This window comes from Eumetopias jubatus, unplaced genomic scaffold, assembly GCF_037043125.1.
Source record: "Eumetopias jubatus isolate StellerSeaLion01/CBP00866 unplaced genomic scaffold, mEumJub1_p1.0 scaffold_11, whole genome shotgun sequence".
Taxonomy (NCBI): Eukaryota; Metazoa; Chordata; class Mammalia; order Carnivora; family Otariidae; genus Eumetopias; species Eumetopias jubatus.
The window spans coordinates 89,299,362-89,319,769 of record NW_028274817.1 but is presented as its reverse complement, the minus strand read 5'-3'; the positions used below and the strand labels follow the sequence as shown (position 1 = coordinate 89,319,769).

The following is a 20,408-nucleotide window of genomic DNA, read 5'->3' as shown; positions in this document are numbered from 1 at the left end:
CCCTCACTCGTTCTCTCTCTCTCTCTCAAATACATAAACTTGCTAAGTGGTCTACGGAAGCACAAAAAATTGAAGCAAAACACAATCTTCATTATTATTATTACGCTTCTCTCCAGACCAATCCATCACTCTCGTTCAAGGAACTCCAAAAATCCTCAAGAGCATGAGTTTCACCTACATCGTGTGGGGGGCGGGGGGAGAGGGGGGAAGGGGAATCTTGCTTTAAAAGAACGAACGAAAATGACAAATTGAAAAGCTACAACAACCTGAGTGGGACGGAGCAAGGCGCTGTGAAGTTGAGCAAGATCAGTGTGGAAGTAAGAAGATTAAGCCATGTAGCTGCTCAACTAGGTTATGATGTGCACTGCAGAGATTTGGATTTAAGAGGCTTAACAAGTTAAACAGTCTTAGCCCCCTCATTAGATTTTTCTCACTCTTTAACTGCTTATTTGTACATGGGTCTCCATTGTCTTCAAATGCTTCATGGATAACCGGATTTAATAATCTCTTTCAAAAGGTGATTTAATCCATGTTCAAATGTTACAAACCCCCACGGTCTGGTGCATGTCATGAGAACACCAATTCGTTGCTTTAAATATGGATGAGGGATGGGATTATGTCTACTAGTTAGGGGCGCATCGCGCCCTCTGGCGGTCACCAAATGACCTTACCACACCGACCCGTGATCCCGCCCCCCCATCCTGCCTTTCACCACCTGGGTGGGGTGGGGGCTACTACTCGTGTAACTTGAAGATCGCAGGGTCCTCATCCTCAGGCTACTTCCGAAGGTATCTGTGAAACTCGGCCGGCAGGGCTCCCCCTGAGCCAATATAATCGGCGTGTCTTCCCTGCACCCCTAAAGTTCAAGGGTAAAACAAGAGAAAAGGGGATGTGCAAGAGAGGGCCAGGCCACCTGATCTGTGCCTCTGAGAGTGCAGGGTGGGTGGGTGTTGGGGAATGCTTATATGCTAGTTTATGCAAACAAATGAGGACCTCAGCTTTTTACAGGATCGGAGAGAGAGAAAACTCTCTGCATTCCCATCCCGGCTGCTAGGATCCAGGATCTCCTGAGGAGTAGCCGAAGCTCTGTCCTACCCCTCTGACAGAGGTGGGAGTGGCGTGGCCCAACGTTCTGCTCCAGGAAGAGTGCTGAACTCGGGGACAAGTGTAGCGTTGCCTGAAACACAACAGTGTTGTGGGATTCTTGAGCTATCAGAGAGAACGTGAGCTCTCTAGAACGCTACTTGCGTGAGCCTATCCCTCAGAGCCCCTTGAGGACAAAACCAGGGGGCTCTCTCCATCTTACTTGCAAAGCTTCTTGGGAGCCCAGAACTTTTGCATAGAGCTCACACAGTTTCTTCATCCTATGGCGGGGGGGGGGGGCGGGGAGGAGAAAAAGACAAAAGGGCAAATGAAGAAAGGAAGGAAGTAAAAGAGACACACAACCCTTCATTCAAAGACCCTGTGAGCTATTGCTTCCACTTGCCATTTCATTTTAATTTTTCAAAACAAGACCCTTTGTGTTCTATTTCAAATGTCTTAAGTCTATGTGGTCGCCAACAATATGAAGGAAGAGGAAGTGATACATGGCCCGCATTGCGGGGGGCTACCCGGCAATTTGGTCATTCATTCAAGAAAACACTGTGTACCTCGTTAAGTGTCTGTCTGCGAAGTGCTAGAGATTCTGGGGGGGATCCTTGCTTCCCCTCTTCCTCTCACCGCCCCACGGCCAGGCAATGGGCAGAGTGGAAAGAGGAAGGGGCAGGAAAAGCCTTGAATTCTGCTTCTGCCCCTCAAATACTAGGAGACCTTGAGCAGGTTACTTACTGAAGCTCTCCGCGCTTTAGTTTTATTAACAAACTGGCATGATTTTTTTTTTCATGCTGTAAAACAGTGTGGTGGTCCTCAGACCACCACCAGCCGCAGCCGCAGCAACATCACCCGAGTAACTTGTTTAGAAATGCAAGTTCTCAGGCCCCAGCCCAGACCTGCTGATTCAGAAACAGCAGTGGCAGGCAGAGCTGTGCTTTCCCAAAGTTTCCAGATGATTCTCAGGTTTGAGAACCACTGATGCACAGCATAGAAAGTTACGCTTTATAATAACTGGGACATAACAGATGCTCAATAAAGAGCTAGGACATAATAGATGCTCAACAGAGAACTGGGACACAATAGACGTTCAATAAATGGTGGCTCTTAAGAAATTTAGTTTCCTGGGGGCGTTGGACATTAGCCAATAGTCAGACAATTATTAGCTGGGGTGTGACATTATAGTTAACTTCAAGTTACTTCAAGTCTGACTTTTACAGAATTTAGAGTCAGGCAATGATTTTCAAAAGTTATTAAAACCTACGAGGGAGGGCGCGCCTGGGTGGCTCAGTTGGTTAAGCGACTGCCTTCAGCTCAGGTCATGATCCTGGAGTCCCGGGATCGAGTCCCGCATCAGGCTCCCTGCTCGGCGGGGAGTCTGCTTCTCTCTCTGACCCTCCCCCCTCTCATGTGCTCTCTCTCTCTCTCATTCTTTCTCTCAAATAAATAAATAAATAAATCTTTAAAAAAAAAACAAAAAAACAACCTACGAGGGAAAGACAGATTATTCAATCAAATGGCACTGGGACAAAAGCTACCCGTGAATGAAACAAAGTTGACCTCCTTTGTGACTTCTTACACCAACATATATTTCAGAGGATCAAAGGTCGTCAACGTAATAGATGAAACCAGAAAAGTAATTAGAAAAGGAGTGATTTTTAAAATAATCTTGGAATAGAAAAGTATTTTCAACATATGTAAGACCATTCTGGAGGCATGATTTTAAAAACTGATAAATTTAACTTCATAAAAAGTTAGCCTTTTCTTATAGTATAAAACACATAAACCATAAACATGATCAAAAGCTAAATGGGGAAAAGCTTTGTTGCAGGCACTGCTCCAGGCACTGGAGATCGGGCAGTGGACCAGCCAGACAAAACCTCCTACCTTCATGGATCTTGCTATTTCAGGGGCGATTTTTTATTTTTATTTATTTATTTTTTTTAGGTGAGTGGCCTGGTCAGTCCTCCATACCCCCGGCCAAGCACAGCGGTGACAATAGTCACAAAGAAGCAGGATAATGAAGGGGAAGGAATGCGCCATAATGTAATTCAGAGGCTCAGAGTTGGTAAACATGCATCAGAGGCAGTGTGGGAATAAATAATTGCCAGTGGTGAATATTAACTGCTGGAAGAAACTGCCACCTCCAGAGAAACTCGTCCCTCTGTCCCTTTAATCTGTAATTATTATGCATCACTCATGCAAGGATACACACAGACTGCCCTGCCTTGCAGTCATTTGTCTACCTGGCTATCTCCTTCCCCAGTACGTCTTCAGCCCCTGGGCTATGTCCATTTTTGTATTCCATAGAGCTCCTCGCATGGTATCTTATGGACAATAAACTCAATTAATTTGATGGGGTGCCTGGGTGGCTCAGTTGGTTAAGCCACTGTCTTCGGCTCAGGTCATGATCCTGGAGTCCTGGGATCAAGGTCCGCATCGGGCTCTCTGCTCAGCGGGGAGCCTGCTTCTCCCTCTGACCCTCCCCCCTCTCATGCGCTCTCTCTATCTCATTCTCCCTCTCAAATAAATAAATAAAATCTTTAAAAAAATATTAATTTGAACACTTGGTTCTTAAGTCACTGGCTGTGCCTCTCTACTAGACCCTCATAATTAACATCGCTGACATGTAGCATTGGGAATACACCTATAGTTAGGCAGTCTTCAAAGTAAAAAGTTAAGTAAAATGTAAAGGCAAGCAAGTAGGCAGAAAAGAAGGAAGAAAGAGAGAAGAGGCACTTGGTTCCGTACCTTTCATCTCTGGTAAGACGTGCCAGTTTTCTGGCTTTGTGGGCAAGGATAAATCTAAAACATACAAATAAGAAAAAGGAGGGAAATTAATGGCTGCGTTCATCCTGGCCCCAATTCTATAGCTACACATGTGCCGAGAGAGCAAATGGAGTCAACCAGAAGAAACAAATGACATACTAGTTTATTCTGTTCCATGTTTTACTGTTCACATGCTACATTCTTGACACTGACAAGCACCTTCAGCTTCAGCGACTGAGGGATGAAACACAGATGACCGGCCATAATTTCTGCCCAAGACAATATGATGACTGACCTGCCTCCCCCGACATGGCTGATGGCCAACAAGAACGAGCCCTTGGGCTCAAACGTGCACCTAAGGTCATCCAGCCCTTGCTCTTTGGTTCCGTCTCACGAGGGTGTCTCTCTAGCGTCCAGCCTTCTCAAATCTGCCTCCATTTCTAGCCCTATGATTGCCTTCAACTTCACAACTGGCTTTGATCTCCCTGTCGTCACCCGGGGCTCTCTCGGAAATACGTCTGTATGTATCTCTCTTTTGGCTCATCTCAATTTTGGCTGCTTCAGGTAACCACCAGTCTGGGCCAGGTTCTGACCCCGAAGACTTCCCCAGTCTGTGCTGGTTTTGCCTGCCAAGCTGAGCACTGGGCCAGCCTCGGCTCCTCTCTAGTGGCTCAGAAAATCTCAGCATCCCACATAATTACCACTGATGCCCACACAGGAGCCACAAGAAGTCCTTTTAGTAAAACACCCTAAGTCATCTTTATATTATGCTTTCACAAAAGATAGCTCACCAAAATATGTCTACCCCCGGCATGAAATATGAAGCAGAAAATGGATATAACAAATTTTAAGATGTTATTGGTATTCTACTTCCTTTCCAAATATTTATCCATTGGAACACATAATTTTTTTTAAAGGCATTAAGAATTTTTCTACTGCCAGATTTGGAGATTTTTACTCATTGGGTAAAAAAAAATTTAACAAAATTTAAGGCACATTTATTAACAGTACGGGAATATTTTGTCAACACCAAATAGCACCCGCACCACCATAGGCACGCCTTACCCCATTATGGCGGCACAGTCGCCATCAGGTTTGGTATCATCCAATGTGTAGGCAATTGGAGCTTCCTCTCCTTCAATAATCATGGTTCCACAGTAATCTTGGAAAATAGGAAAATGGAAAAAGATATTCATCACCTTATCAAACTACCCAAAATAGCCACTGTGAAGCACACATCTTCAATTTAGGAGCCCGAAGGCCAAATACAAGATGTTATACTCTAAATAATGAAGGCAAACCAAACTGATGTCAAAAGGAAGGGTGAGTAGCCAACATTTTGTGAAAAATCAAACCGTAGGCGCCTCTTTGCACATAATAAAGCAATGTCATGTTATGAATTAATCCAGGCCACAATTCAATAAAATCTTGTCTTCCCTGTCATTAAGACTTGTGTCCCGGGACAGCTGGGTGGCTTGCTGGTTAGGCGTCTGCCTTGGGCTCAGGTCGTGAGCCCTTGCTCAGCAAGGGAGCCTGCTTCTCCCTCTGCCTGCCGCCCCCCCGCCCCCGCTTGTGCTCTCTTTCTGACAAATAAATAAAATCTTAAAAAAAAAAAGACTTGTGCCCCATCTTGCTTCCTCTTTCATAAGAAATCAGATAAAACCAAAGATGTGTAAAAAAAAAAAAATACTAGTCCATTACTGTAAAATAGAAGGGACTGAATGTTCACTTTTTATGAGGAACCACTTAGACTAAGCCAACTAGTTCTCGGTTTTCTGGAGACAGGGCAGAGAGGACATGGGTAACCAGCCTCCACAGAGTTCCAAATCCTCATTCGTCACATGATCTCCAGAACAACTCCGGAAACAATGTCAGCTCATTCTGGTGCAAAGTGCTTCTCTCATTCCCCTCCGTCATTCTCTTGCAAATTTGAGGTTGTTTGAACAAAGTTATGGTGGAGGACTCTGGAACAAATGCTGTCTAGAAAATCCGATGAGAGGGCTTCAAAAGGAGGAAGAAAGAACAGAGAATTTGAGGGTATTGCACCACCCTCAACCTGTGTGTGAGCAGACACACCTGAAGGGGTTTTTGTTTTGTTTTGTTTTTTTTACCTGCACTTGCTTCTCTCTCTCTCTTTGACATTCCCTTCACTGTGCACCTGTAAGAATCAATGTCCCAGCCAGCCACTGCATTGAGGGGTGCTTGCATGCCCCTCAAGTGTGCAGGGACAGGAAAAATGTTGAGAGAAACTGAAGTATGGGAAGAAGAAATGTCCTAAGTCCACCCAAGAACTCAAGAAGACTTAAGGATACAAGAGAAATAGCCAAGGAATCGTCTGTTACAAGAAGACAAGAAAGAAGAGATGAAAAGAGAGCGTGCACACTGATGGTGTGGGGTCAGCTAGACTGGACAGAGAGCTAGTGGGGGACACCAGGCTGTCCTGAACGGAGGCCTTGCTTTCTGGATGGCGTGGGTCCTTAGACACTTCCTTCCGAGAGCAAGGCTGGCCTCCGAGCCATGCAAGCACACTGGGCATGAGTGAAGGACAAAGGGGCAGAGAGAGAAGTCACGTTCGTGCTGGGACAAACCGTGCGGCATCAGTGACATTTCTATCACTTGTAGGGAGACCACTCAGGAGTCCCGCCCATGAACACTGGACTTCCGGTCAGCTTGGTCAAGCCTCACTCTTAAAAAGGAAGGGACGGTCAAGGACATCTAGACATTTAACGAAGTCCTTTAACCAGAGACGCAGCAAGAAAAGCAGAAATAAACTAACAGTCAAGGACTGCAACACACTACTTGCAAAATACTTGCAACACATACAGAAAAAAATTAACAAGCAAAGGATAAATAGGTAATTTACAAAATAATTTAATATAGCCTCAAGCCTTCTTAAAGGTTAAAATTAACAAATTCTAGATAAATGGGATATTTTTCTCTGCTCATTGGTAAAGTTTAAAATATTAGTAGTAAAATATCATTAGTTGGCAAGGACGTTGGGAGGACAGGAACTTTTTTTTTTTTTATGTTATGTTAGTCACCATACAATACATCATTAGTTTTTGATGTGGCGATCCACGATCCACTGTTTTCGTATAACACCCAGTGCTCCATGCAGTACGTGCCCTCCTTAATACCCGTCACCGGGCTAACCCCACCCCCCTCCCCCCTCCCCTCTAGAACCCTGTTTGTTTCTCAGAGTCCACAGTCTCTCGTGGTTCATCTCTCCCTCCGATTCCCCCCCTCTTCATTTTTCCCTTCCTTCTCCTAATGTCCTCCATGCTGTTCCTCATATTTCACAAATAAGTGAAACCATATGATAATTGACTTTCTCTGCTGGACTTATTTCACTTAGCATAATCTCCTCCAGAACTCTTAACAAAAATTTCAAAGGTCTACCCATGTCAATTGCCTTCAAAATTCCACTTTTACAAATGTATCAAAAGGAAATGCTCCTATACAGATTTGCAGAGCTATATGAAGAATGCAGTTTACCGCAGCATCGTGTGTAATAATAGCACAAACTTGGAAACAATCGAAATGCCTATCAACAGCAGACCTATGTGGTAAATTCTGATGGAGCCACACAATGAAATACTCTGTATTCAGTTGTTGAAATGAGGTAGATTTAAATGCACCGATGTGGAGACACGTCTATGGTGCATTGTTAACCAAAAAAAAAGTGAATTTCAGTACAGTATGTATCTTGTTTTAAAAAAATATGCTTTTGGAAAAATGTGTAACATTATTTACTTAAAATTATATTTGCTCATAAATATTACACACATTCTTTAATATATATTCAAAGTGTATATATAGTTCAATATATATGTATACATATATTTAAAGTACTACCTGTGCATATGATAAATTGCTTTTTTTTGAAGATTTATTTATTTGAGAGAGAGAGGAGGGGCAGAGGGAGAGGGGAGAGAATCCCAAGCAGACTCCTCGTTGAGCATGGAGCCCAACATGGGCCTCGATCCCACGACCCTAAGATCATGACCTGAGCTGAAACCAAGAGTCAGACGCTTAACGGACTCAGCCACCGAGGCGCCCTGCACATGATAAATTTCTAAAGATAAACAACTTAAAATTTTTAGTTGTTGTTCCCTAAGGGGAGGATATGCCAGGACACATGCCATAGGAGAGGGACAAATACTTTTATTTTTTTTGTACATTTTATAGGGAACACATTCACTTCTGTAATTGTTTTTTAAAGGCAGGTATTGCTTCTGTCATTTTATTTTTTATTTTTAAATTTTTTAAAAGATTTTATTTATTTATCTGAGAGAGAGAGAGAACGAGCAGGCGGAAGGGCAGAGGGAGTGGGAGAAGCAAACTCCCCACTGAGCAGAGAGCCCCTCACGGGGCTCGATCCCAGGACCCCGGGGTCATGACCTGAGCCAAAGGCAGACACTTAACTGACTAGGCCACCCAGGTGCCCCATGCTAGCCACGTTTAAGTGTTCGATACCCACATGTGCTCAGTGGCTATGGTACTGGACGGAGCATCCCTAGAACATTTCCACTGTTGTGGAATCGAGCACTTGGTGGGCATCCCTAGAACGTGCCAGCCCACACAGTAGCACACCTGTTGAATATACGTGAAGGAACGAATCAGCTTAACTTAATATAGTAGAATCTCAACACGAATGAGAGATCACCTGGAAATTTTCAGAATCCCTACTTTCGTGAACGGCTCTATAAACTCATCCTTCAAAAAACTGTATTAGAAAGTGAGAATAAGGGGCACCTGGGTGGCTCAGTCGTTAAGCGTCTGCCTTTGGCTCAGGTCATGATCCCGGGGTCCTGGGATCGAGCCCCGCATCGGGCTCCCTGCTCGGCGGGAAGCCTGCTTCTCCCTCTCCCACTCCCCCTGCTTGTGTTCCCTCTCTGACCGTGTCTCTCTCTGTCAAATAAGTAAATAAAATCTTTAAAAAAAAGAAAGTGAGAATAACTATTTCACAAGATTTTGTGGCAGGATAAAACAAGACTTTATAGTAAACAAGACTTTATGAAAAGAATCAGTCATAGTTCAAGGGAGTTTGTGCCAAATATATTTTACATATATTGTCACAAATATATATTTTATTGGCACAATATATTTTACTGGCTAGAACGGTACTCAGCACCTGGACTAGTAGTGTTTTATGCCCAGCATTCTAATAAAACCAGTTACATGCAAATACATGTCTTTGCACCAAGTTTCTTGGACCTTCTGATAATACTCACCCTTCTTCCTCCAGAAGGGCTCTTTATAATAAACCATACACTTGATGACAGAACCCAAAGGCACACGAGTGATCAGCTGGTTTCTCATCATTGGCAGAGGGGGACTGAAATGAATCTTCATGCCCAGAATAGGAGGAACAGCGCTAATCACATACTTAGCCTGGAAGAAAAACAACGTGCTTAAACATTATTCGTGGGTGGTTGTTTTTTTTCCTAATGTTTCTCCTTCATTTTACCCTTGGCCCCCTTGGAATGTTTTTTTTTTTCCCCAAAGATTTTATTTGTAAGTAATCTCTACACCCAACATGCGGCTCAAACTCACAACCCTGAGGTCAAGAGTCACACGTTCCACTGCCTGAGCCAGCTGGGCATCCCTCGAGTGTCTTCTTAACAGAAAAATGGGAAGAACTGTGTTAAAACCAAAATTAGCCCTTATTGTTCCCAGTTCAAATCCTCCCATGACTTTCCAACACACTTGGGAGTCAAAGCCAAGTTCCTTACACTCACCTCCAAAGCCCTATATAGAAACGGACCCTTGTTACAGCACTGATCTCATCTTCTGTTCTTCTTCCCCTCATTCCTTTAATTCTGCCATTTGACCACCTTGCTGTTCCTTCATCATGTTGGGTCTGCTTCTACCTCAGGGCCTTTGCATTGGCTGTTCTACTTGGAATGCTCTTCCCTCGAAGGACCCCATCACATGGTTCAACGCCTCATCTTTTTTGGTTCTGTGCTAAAATATCACCTTGTGATTGAGTCCTTCCCCTACGACTTTACTTAAAATTGCACGACCGATCCCCTTACCCCCCCCCCCACCCTTCTGGTACACTCTCTCTTCCTTCCCTGATTTTCTTCCATAGTACTTACCATCATCTGGGATACTTTATATCCTAACCATATACTTGATTATGGCCTTTCTCCTTCACTAGAATGTAGGCCACATGAGGGCAGAGTATTTTATCTGTTTTGTTCTCTGCTGTGTTCCCAACTCCTAGAATAATGCCAGACACATAGGAAGCACTTGATATTTATTCAGTAAATATTTTCTTTGGTATCTAATTACATAGGAGCCCAGTACAGAGGCTTGATAATATATGATTTTACACATCTGCCCTCTCCCCAAATATTCTGGTTCTCTTTTCCCTTCAGAGGTAGCTTTTTCACCTTTGGCAAAGCATTGTCTATGAAGTCTGGAACATTCTTGGCTTTATTTAAGCTTTGATTATCTATGGGATTCTGGCCACTTCCCCTAGTTTAAGGCTTTTGGTTACCTCAAACACCTCATGGTTGAGGGTCTCCACTAGGACATTTTCTCCTGTCTGGTCAATGTGGGTCACGGGCCTCTCCAGCTTCACTTGGTCGCCAAGGAGGTCCATTATCCGCTCACTCACTTGCCCAGATCCACCCACAAATTTCCTCTCCTGGAAAGAAAAGAGGACTCAAGAGATGGGTAGGAAACATAGGAACGGGTTTCAGTGATTCAGTTGTGAGTTTTTCTCACATCTCTCTCTGTGAGATGTATAAATTGCATTTTGCTGTTGCAAATCGTGTCTTCGACCACTGTTTGCTAACTAGTGATTGCTGGCTTTTGACAAAATTACAGGCTTTCTAGCCAGGTGACTGTTAGGTCATGCTCTTGTGGATTCCCGGGCTCCACCCTCTGCTGGACATCCTCAGCCTGACCCCCATGTCCTACCTGCCTGGCCGCTACCCCTGCTTCGTGTCCCATCTAGATCCTTCTGTTGGGCTGCTAGGTCCGGTGAAGTCCCACCTGCAGCTGGACTACTGCTTGCCTGAGCACACCTAAGGCTGTTTTTCCATTCCTTGTTACTCAGGCTGAGAACCTCCCTGGCCTACCCACCACCCTCCTCTCTGGAGCATCCTGGGTCACAAGCCTGTTGCTTCCGAATATTCTGCATGGCTGGGCACATGGTTGAGCTGACTGCCTTCTCCTAAATTTTCAGTTCAGGTAATTTTGTAAAAGATTATTTCAAATAGGTCTGAGAAGAAAGAGAGGGAGAGAGGGACAAGAGGAAAAAGACGAAGAGAAGAAGGAGGGGGAGACGGAGGAGAAAGGGGAAAGGAAGGAAAATGACCAGCAAGCAGATTACTTAAGATCTCAACTTCGCTTCCTACTAGGCCTAGCACAGAGCTTTATACAATGCTGGGGCTCAGGAAACAGAATGAATGAATGAATGAATGAATGAAAGCCTGAGTGAATGGATTTTGTGTGGTAATGTGTGTGTTTGAAATTGAAAATGCGCTTCTGACTTTTCTTTCTGAGCTGTCCAAGAAGTGCTCAAGCTATGTTCATTGGATGGTCTCCTACAAACCTCCCGGATAATAATCAGATGCACATCCAAATGGAGAATGGCAAAAGTATGTAGTGAGGTAGCGAGGTGCATCTTAAAGCCCCATTGGCGGCTGGGTTCCCACATTGGGTCCCTAACAACAGACTGTCCCTCACAAAACCACTTGGGGCTGCCATCATAAAGTTCTGAAGTCCACAAGCCTGCCTCCTGCCTCACCCATTCATGACTGAAGAAGGAGGATGCCAATCTTTTTATTTAGGCATGGCGGTCTTCTGTTGGAACAGTGTGGGGATGGATAAGTACCTGCCCTCCATTGGTTGTTGAGATGATCCTGGTCGTGCCCCCACACTGCTTCACATACCACAGGAACCAGAGCGCAGAGACCTCATGGGTCTCTGCAGTGACACACAGGTTCACGAAGAGAGTGGCAAGCTGCTTGGCAGATCTGCTCGGGAAGAAACGCGAGCACGGTTAACAAATGTGGGAGGGCATCTTCTTCATACTGTGGACATTGTTCAAGCATTACATTTACTTGGCTAACTTCAGCACAGTTTGGCAAGTGGCAGAAAATTGTCACTAGTACTAGAATCCATGATTCTAGAATGCAGTATTAGAAAACATGACATCTGTGCCTGTGGGAATGAGATTTATGTTCCCCTTCACCCAAACAGCTTACTCAGGATCAGCCTGTATTCCGTATTCTGTGGTATCATGATTTCTCTCCATACGCCTGCTCCTCGTCCTGTGACCCCCATCTCCGTAGAAGGCGTCACCATTCCCCCGACTGCTAAGGCCAACACTCTAGAAATCAACCTTAATTTCTCTCTTTCCCTCACTCTCCCCGCAAGCCCAATCCATCAGGGAGTCCCACTGTCTCTCACCACATCACCCTGCCATCACCACCACCAACGCAGCATCATCTTTTGTCAGGAGTATTGCCATTGTTTCTTCCAGACTGGCCTCTCTGCCTCCACTCATCGTTACCTGGTATCCATTCACCAAATTCAAAGCCAGAAGCTTTTTAGCCCCTCCCCACTGTGGGGCTCTTTCTATTGTATAAATCGAGTCATGTTCTCTTGCTTTAGCCCACCAGTGGCATCCTATCGAAACCAGAACGGGATTTGGATCTTTCACCTTTGCCAGCAAAGCCCCAAGTGATCTAGCCCAGGCCTACTTTTTCTACCTCATTCCGTACCCTCTCTACGTCTTCTAATGTCTCCTCAGAAAGATGAACTCTTGCGCGCCTGGGTGGCTCAGTTGGTTAAGCGACTGCCTTCGGCTCGGGTCATGATGCTGGAGTCCCGGGATCGAGTCCCGCATCGGGTTCCCTGCTCGGCAGGGAGTCTGCTTCTCCCTCTGACCCTCCCCCCTCTCATGTGGTCTCTCTCTCTCTCTCTCTCTCTCTCACTCTCTCTCTCAAATAAATAAAATCTTAAAAAAAAAAAGATGAACTCTTCTACCTCTGTGAAAATAAACACCAGCTTCCATTCACCCAGTACCCTGGCATTCCCTATCATCCTACCATAGTATGGTGTCTTTAGAACTCTTTTCATTGTGTTAAATTATCTTTATTCCTGGTTCGCTATTTTCTACTGCTGTCTTCCCTACTATACTATCAACCGATGAGAACAGGAATCTTAACTTTCTTGCTCACCAGTGTCCCCAGTGTCCCCTTTAATAAAATAGTGTCTGGCACATAGTAAGCACTCAATAATTACTTGTTGGATGACTGAACGCATAAATGGTTATCAGTTAAATATTATTTTTAAATTATCCATAATGGGGGCACCTGGGTGGCTCTGTCAGTTAAGCGTCTGCCTTCGGCTCAGGTCATGATCCCGGGGTCCTGGGATCCAGCCCCACATCGGGCTCCCTGCTCCGTGGGGAGCCTGCTTCTCCCTCTCCCTCTACCCCCTCCTTGCCACTCGTGCTTGCTCTCTCTCTCTCAAATAAAATCTTTAAAAAAATAAATAAATTATACATAATGTGCAAAGGATAAGCTAGGTGCTATCCCTAATACAGAATTAGTCCCAGTTATTTTTTAAAAGATTTTATTTATTTATCTGAGAGAGAGAGAGAGAATGGTGGGAGTAGCAGAGGGAGAGGGACAAGCAGACTCTGCGCTGAGTGCAAAGCCTGATGCAGGGACAGAGATCATGATCTGAGCTGAAATGAAGAGTCAGACACTCGAATGACTGAGCCGCCCAGGCAACCCTAGTCCCAGTTATTTATTCAATTATTTTACTGTCTAGTGGAAGACAAGCTAAAAGGATGGATAAGGGGGGAAAGCAATTAATAGAGCACAGATATGTGAACTTCTGCTTGGGGTTGGCAGGTCAACAGGGAAAGGTTCTATCCTATCTCGAGGCATACCAGAAAGTGAGTGATCTCTTGCAATTCCAACAACTCAGTTATATCTTAACACCATTTTTTAAAAGATTTTATTTTTAAGTAATCTCCACACCCAATGTGGGGCTCGAACCCACAAGCCCGAGATCAAGAGTTGCGTGCTCTACTGACTGAGCCAGCCAGGCGCCCCTATTTAACATTTCTAAAATTCACCAGTAGTAATGTGTACTCTGGGACATGTTTAATAAGAGCCAATCCCCCCCTTTTCACTTTGACATAAAGTTCGTGTGATGTTAATCTGCTTATATCCAAGGCAGAGTTTGCCACCTGGTCATGCTGACAACGGGTGGGATACACGACACTGCCTTCCGTTACTGAACTCTTTCATACTCCATGGTTTTTAAACCCACTGTATTGAAATGTCGTAACAATTCTATAAAACAGCAATTTCTCCCCAGTTCACAAGCCTGAAAACTGCGTCTCAGGGAGGTTAGTAATATGTCGTACACAGTCCACTAAATGGTACAACTTCAAACCAGATCACACCTGATTCAAACCTCATGCTTTCACTACCTCGAAATGCTTTATAATTAGGCAGCTTACAAGCTCGAAAGCACAAATACTCACTGAGGACCACATCTCTACGCTAGTGTACCTTGACTCTGGAAGTTTCTGCCATCAGGCCCAACACACACTCCTGACAATGTTCACAGCCCTAACAACCTGATAGCGTCTTTGTGACAGTCCCCATCATTTAGCCTGAAACTAGTATAATATATATGTTGAAGGGACTTAAAGTGAGTTTTGTAAGATTCCTCACGATAACCAAAGGGAGGGAAATTGCTGACTCGTGTTTTCTTTGCGAAGGCCATTTGTACCATCGGTCTAAAGCAAACAGCCAGACGTGAGTTTAAAATATTACTTCAAAGTGGAAACATCCTTTGCTGTTTCCCAATGTTCTATTCTTTTTGTTCCTTAATTTGTAGGGGAATTTGGGGGGCATAAGGTCAAGGGAGTAATAAACAACTAAAACTGAACACTGGTCCAGCTGAGACAACCAAGATTAAACACAAAAATACTGCTGTGATTCTAGTTGTCGTCGTCGCCAACTGGGTGGGAAAGAAATCACCCTGGCTTGAAATAGAGGGAGATCTCAAAGCAATTCTCTCTGGAGGGCCAGGCCCTTCCTAATCCTTTATTTGACTTTCTCTGGGAGCTTTAGTGAGAAAAGAAATAAGAAGAACAACATCTGACGGATGGAAGGTCAAGGAAGCTAGCGCAATAATATTTTCATGTTCTTTGCCCTGTTGACTTTTTAAAAGATAAATGTTATTATCTTTTTCTACATGAAAAATACATACACATTATATAAAAGTTGGAAAATTCATAAAGTAAAAAGGTGAGAGGATGAGTGTCTTCCATATTTCTGCCCCCCCCAAAGATAATCACTGGTTTCATTTTGGGACTTTTTTTTTAGTTATAGGTTTTGAAAAGTGTATTTACATAGCCTTTTTTTTTGTATCTACACAGCCTTGACCACACTGTAATTGTAACCTGTTTCTGAAAAACACGTTTGATTTTTTGTTTTATTTTATCGTATTTTGAAAAACGCTCTTTCAGTGATAATAACTCAAAGACTGATCCACATTATTCTTCAAATATATGATTGTGCTTCAGGTTGAGTAACAATAAGTTGGATATTTAGGGAATCACTTCCTTTAAAACCAGAAAATGATAGCATGTACATCTTGCTTACAGAAAGTTAAAAATAACCTTGTGTTCATATAATCTTAATATCTCAGAATGTTTTATTTTGTCAGCCAACAACCTACAATATTCACTAAGGGTGGTGGGTCTAGGCCAAGGACTGTGGTAGAAAATGTCAGATCTCTATAATCCCAAAGGAATATAATTAGTCCTATTTTCAAGGGGCTTCAAAGCTCTCTGAAGAGAAAAGACTTTCCTGAATTTATGAAAAGCTTTTCATAATGGAAGTTCTAAAACAAATGCAGATAATTAAATACTACGTTTATAAAATCTAATGCATAGAATTTAAAATATTGAAACTGTATTACAATAAAATAAGTTATAATTGCAAACTGCACTCTCAAAAAAAGTGGTAAATAATGTGTTTAAAAAGATATAATTAATAACAGGCATTCATTTCATGACAATAATAGGATTTTTCTATTTCAGAATTGGTTGCTCTCAAAGGTTAAAGTCATAAGAGAAGCACGAAGGTGTTTTACCACAAGGTATTATATAATAATAATAATTATGAAAACCTGGAAGTAACCAAAATGTCCAACAGGATGATGATGGATAAATACATCAGAGTAGTCACTTTCCATGGAATATTCTGCAAACATAAAATATGATATTTAATGATGCATTTTCAATGGCATGGATAAATGTTTGCACTGTAATTTTAAGTGTTAAAAACACTGTGATAGATGTCCATTGCTTTTGCATCGCATATAGAGTTTCCGTTTAAAAAAGGAGATTATGGGGCATCTGGGTGGCTCAGTCGTTAAGCATCTGCCTTCGGCTCAGGTCATGGTCCCCGGGTCCTGGGATCGAGCCCCGCATCGGGCTCCCTGCTCAGCGGGAAGCCTGCTTCTCCCTCTCCCACTCCCCCTGCTTGTATTCCCTCTCTCGCTGTCTCTCTCTCTCTGTCAAATAAATAAATAAAATCTTTACTAAATAAATAAATAAATAAATAAATAAATAAATAAGGAGATCGTATATGATCCTGTATATACTCAATGACAGCCTGCTTTTTTATGTGTTTAATATTATGACTTTTTCGAGCTATTAAATATTTTTCTACAACACGTTTTTTTTTTAAGATTTTGTTTATTTATTTGAGAGAAAAAGAGAGAGCATGAGTGGGGGGAGAGGCAGAGGGAGAGGGAAGAGGCAGACTCCCTGCTGTGCAGGAAGCCTGACATGGGGCCCAGTCCCAGGACCCCAGGATCATTACCTGAGCTGAAGGCAGATGCTTAACCAACTGAGCCACCCACGAGCTCTCTACAACATGATTTTAAAAGACTGTAGAGTATTCCATTTTTGGATGCCTCATTATTAATTTAACCAATGTTTTATTTTTGGACATTTAGACTTTCCCTTTAATTTTATTATTTTTTTAAGCTTTTATTTATTTCAGACAGAGAGAGACAGAGAGAGAGCATGAGCGAGAGCCCGATGTGGGGCTTGATCTCAGGACCCTGGGATCATGACCTGAGCCGAAGGCAGACGCTTAACTGACTGAGCCACCCAGGCGCCCCTAGACTTTCCCTTCTAAAAGTAATTCTTTGAATCTCCTTCTTTCCCTCTCTCTCCCTTCCCTCTCCCTGGATGCCTCTCTCTGTTCTTTTCTCTCTCTTTAAGCTAATTTCTAAAAAGTTGAATTTATGTATCAAGAAGTATGTAAATTTCATGTCTTTTTAAAGATTTGTTTAGATTGTAATGATTTTAGAGAAAGAGAGAGAACAAGCAGCGGGAGGGGAGTGTGGGAGATGCAGGGAGAGAATCTCAAGCTGACTCTGCGCTGAGCATGGAGCCCAACGTAGGGCTCAATCTCACCACCCGGATAGCATGACCTTAGCTGAAACCAAGAGTCAGATGCTTAACCGACTGTGCCACCCGGGTGCCCCATAAATATTATGTCTTTTGACTGTTTCAATATCTTAAAATCAGAGATCCCTAAACACTTGTTCTTATTTTTAGTTCTCAGTGTCCACCTTCCCTCCCTAATGCCTAAAGAATGAATACATCAACCCCAGAGCCAGACATTTCTCAACTAATGCTGTTTAGCATGATAGGACAGTCTCCTTGAACTTGGCCTCCATTTCTCTTACTCTGTGTACTACAAATTCTCTATGTGCTTGGACCCTTACAATCCTTTCCTTTTTTCCTGCTGTCCAAGAGCAGTGAGGCTCCTCGAGGTCATCTGTTTCACCTCCACAATTTGTAGCCAGTTCCCAGCTCTGCCAAGCAGAATTTTAAGGCTTGACTGGTGAACACTTGCTCTCAAAGCTACATGTTTTTCAATAAAGGGGAGGGGTTAGTCCAGCCATGCGTGTTTCCTCTACAACTGTGAATTATCCAGAGAACTTCTCTAGAAGTTCCTCTTCAAATCCTTGAAGAGTTGCACCCCATCCCATAACGTGTTTCAAATGCATACGATAATGCACCATCTCTACCCTTGACCACCCGTGAACGGGACAAAAGTCTTCTTATAACAGCAACTTGATAAACGAGGTCTTCAAGCTGGCGATCTTTAAGTTGTTCTACATAAGATGGTGGCATGTTCTGGTCTGTTCTGAGGACCTGATGTGGTAATACCACCTTTGGGATGCATTGCTATTCCAAAGATGTGTAGACATCCTTGGGACAGAATCCGGTTTCAGTATTTTTTAGCATTCCATCTGGCCAAATGGTGTGGTTTTAGACACAAAGCAGTTCCGTACCCGCTGAATGGCATTGCTAAATCAACCTGAGAGATTTTGTCACAGTAAATGCCTGTGCCTAACGGTGAGCCTTACTCTGTCCAGCAGATCTTGTCCAGCAGCTCCTTCATTGTCATGTGGTCCCACTCTTCCGCAAGGGGTGCCTTCCATGGGGCATCACTGGGAATCTACACTCAGATAAGGATTCAGAGGGGAAAAACGAATATAATTTTCCATTTCAAATAACTCTTTCAAGAGAACTGAGAACTCTCACTTGAAGAAGGAAAATGTAAGCTTGCCAATGCCCCCATTTATGGTTCTCACGGCACAACCAATGTTGTCTCTGTAGCCTTCCCTCTATCGATCTATATACCACTGGGTCCACACTGAATTTACGGTAACACTTCCTGCACAATAAATGGAGGCTATGGTGAAATGGGGCCATTTCCAAATATCAGTTACTAAGTTGCTCATTTAGAGAGAACATTCATAAATTCAGCCTTTAACACGGATCAGACAGCTGCACCAAATCATGCCTAAACTGGAGTTTCAGGTCAAGCTCTGTGTGTGCTTACTTATGGGTTGCAGGTTTGAGCAAGATGGCAACACAAAGACCTTAGAAGTCTTATTCTGCTCTGTCCTGAGGACTTCCCAGGAAGGCTGAGGGATGTGTGATCTTTTCTCCCCGCCCTCACCGGTGGTATGTGACCAGCGGTCTGCAGGACATCTCATTCTTTTAGTGGTTTAAAACCAGTTCATTCACTCATTTCCTAAATCTTTACTGAGAGATATTATGTACCAGATAACATGCTAGGCATTGCTGATACAGTGTCCCTTCTTTCTTTGAAGGACTAAACTTATTAGGAAAAATACAAACATAGTCAAAGAAGCATTAGTAAGCTTTACCTCTCGCCCCATGGCATCCATTGTCCTCCAAAGGTTGTTATGATCTAGGTACACAACTGGGTTCCACACAGGTGGGAAGGGGCCCCTGAAGGGGTACGATTTGCCCTGTGGGATACAAGGTATTTTTATTTATTTATTTACTTATTAAGATTTTATTTATTTGAGAGAGAGAGCACAAGCACAGGGGAGGGACAGAGGGAGAGGAGAAACAGATTCCCCGCTGAGCAGGGAGACTGACGCGGGACTCCATCCCAGGACCCCGGGATCATGATCTGAACCAAAGGCAGATGCCTAACCAACTGAGCCACCCCAGGCGCCGCCACTTACGTGTTTTAAGTCCTTGTGTCCTCAGAGAATGTTACTTAATTGTCAGCATAGAGATTTCCAGCTCAATTCTCTGTTACCTAAATAAATGTGGGCCCCCAAACCCCCACAGACAATAAAAAGGTTTCTCTCTGAGATTAGAACCCTTCCCACATAAAATTTAAAGTACAGAAGTGGGGTTACCTAAAGTAATCTCATTTGCCAGTGATACCTGCAAATACCGCAGAGTGAGGGGACCCGATGTGTCTGAAGGGTCAGACAACTATAAATGTTTTACAAGCTAGAAGGGGATAAATAACCAATTGTAGGAATGCAAGCACCTGTAGGAAGAGCCACGAAATAGAGCCCAGCAAGCTTTTCCAAGGAATCGTAGGTGCCACATCAACACAGGAGTTCCCATGGGAACAGAAAGAAGAGACAATTTCAAGCCTCTTCTGGGGACATATCTGTACTACTTGGTTCTCCCGGCAGGGTAGGGTCACCTCAACACAGAGATAAAGGGCACACATTTCTCCAAAGACTAATAATAAGACCGCCTGTAAATCATCTCTGGGAGGTTTAACTCAACGGCAGTTAAGGACACGCACAAAAACCACTCTGGGTCAACCTGAAAACCCGAGTCAGAAGTCAGGCTGTGCATTCTGATGTCATCTTTCACCCAACTTGGAATAACGCAAGGTCCACAGTCAACCAAAATCTCACCATAACTCTGAGTCATTCAGCAAAGATTCAGCTCATGTGGATTCTGTAGGCAGACAGGCAAGGTGTGAAATGAGGTGAGATTTCACGTTCATTCTTGTATTCATTCTGTGGCCATACTGGTCTTCTCTTCCCAACAAGGCCATAAGGTTCTCAGGGAAGATTTATGAGGCAGGCTTACTTTTCTTCTTATATTTGGTAGGGTTATCCAGAGAAACAGAACCAACAGGTAGTGTGTATGTGCCAGTGTGTGTGTGTGTGTGTGTGTGTGTGTG

General features: G+C 43.5%; 1 protein-coding gene across 1 annotated transcript in view; it reads right to left on the bottom strand.

Annotated features, from left to right (window-relative positions):
* MAOB (monoamine oxidase B) overlaps positions 1-20,408 on the bottom strand; it is a 68,826-nt gene that overhangs the window by 10,885 nt on the left and 37,533 nt on the right. Inside the window, exons 4-11 of the mRNA XM_088028571.1 lie at positions 19,111-19,215; positions 18,301-18,392; positions 11,708-11,849; positions 10,364-10,513; positions 9,093-9,252; positions 4,924-5,020; positions 3,841-3,894; positions 1,307-1,364 (exon numbers count right to left, since the gene is read on the bottom strand). Of these exons, the coding sequence (XP_087884697.1) occupies positions 1,307-1,364; positions 3,841-3,894; positions 4,924-5,020; positions 9,093-9,252; positions 10,364-10,513; positions 11,708-11,849; positions 18,301-18,392; positions 19,111-19,215 (858 nt within the window). The remainder of the gene's footprint in view (positions 1-1,306; positions 1,365-3,840; positions 3,895-4,923; positions 5,021-9,092; positions 9,253-10,363; positions 10,514-11,707; positions 11,850-18,300; positions 18,393-19,110; positions 19,216-20,408) is intronic.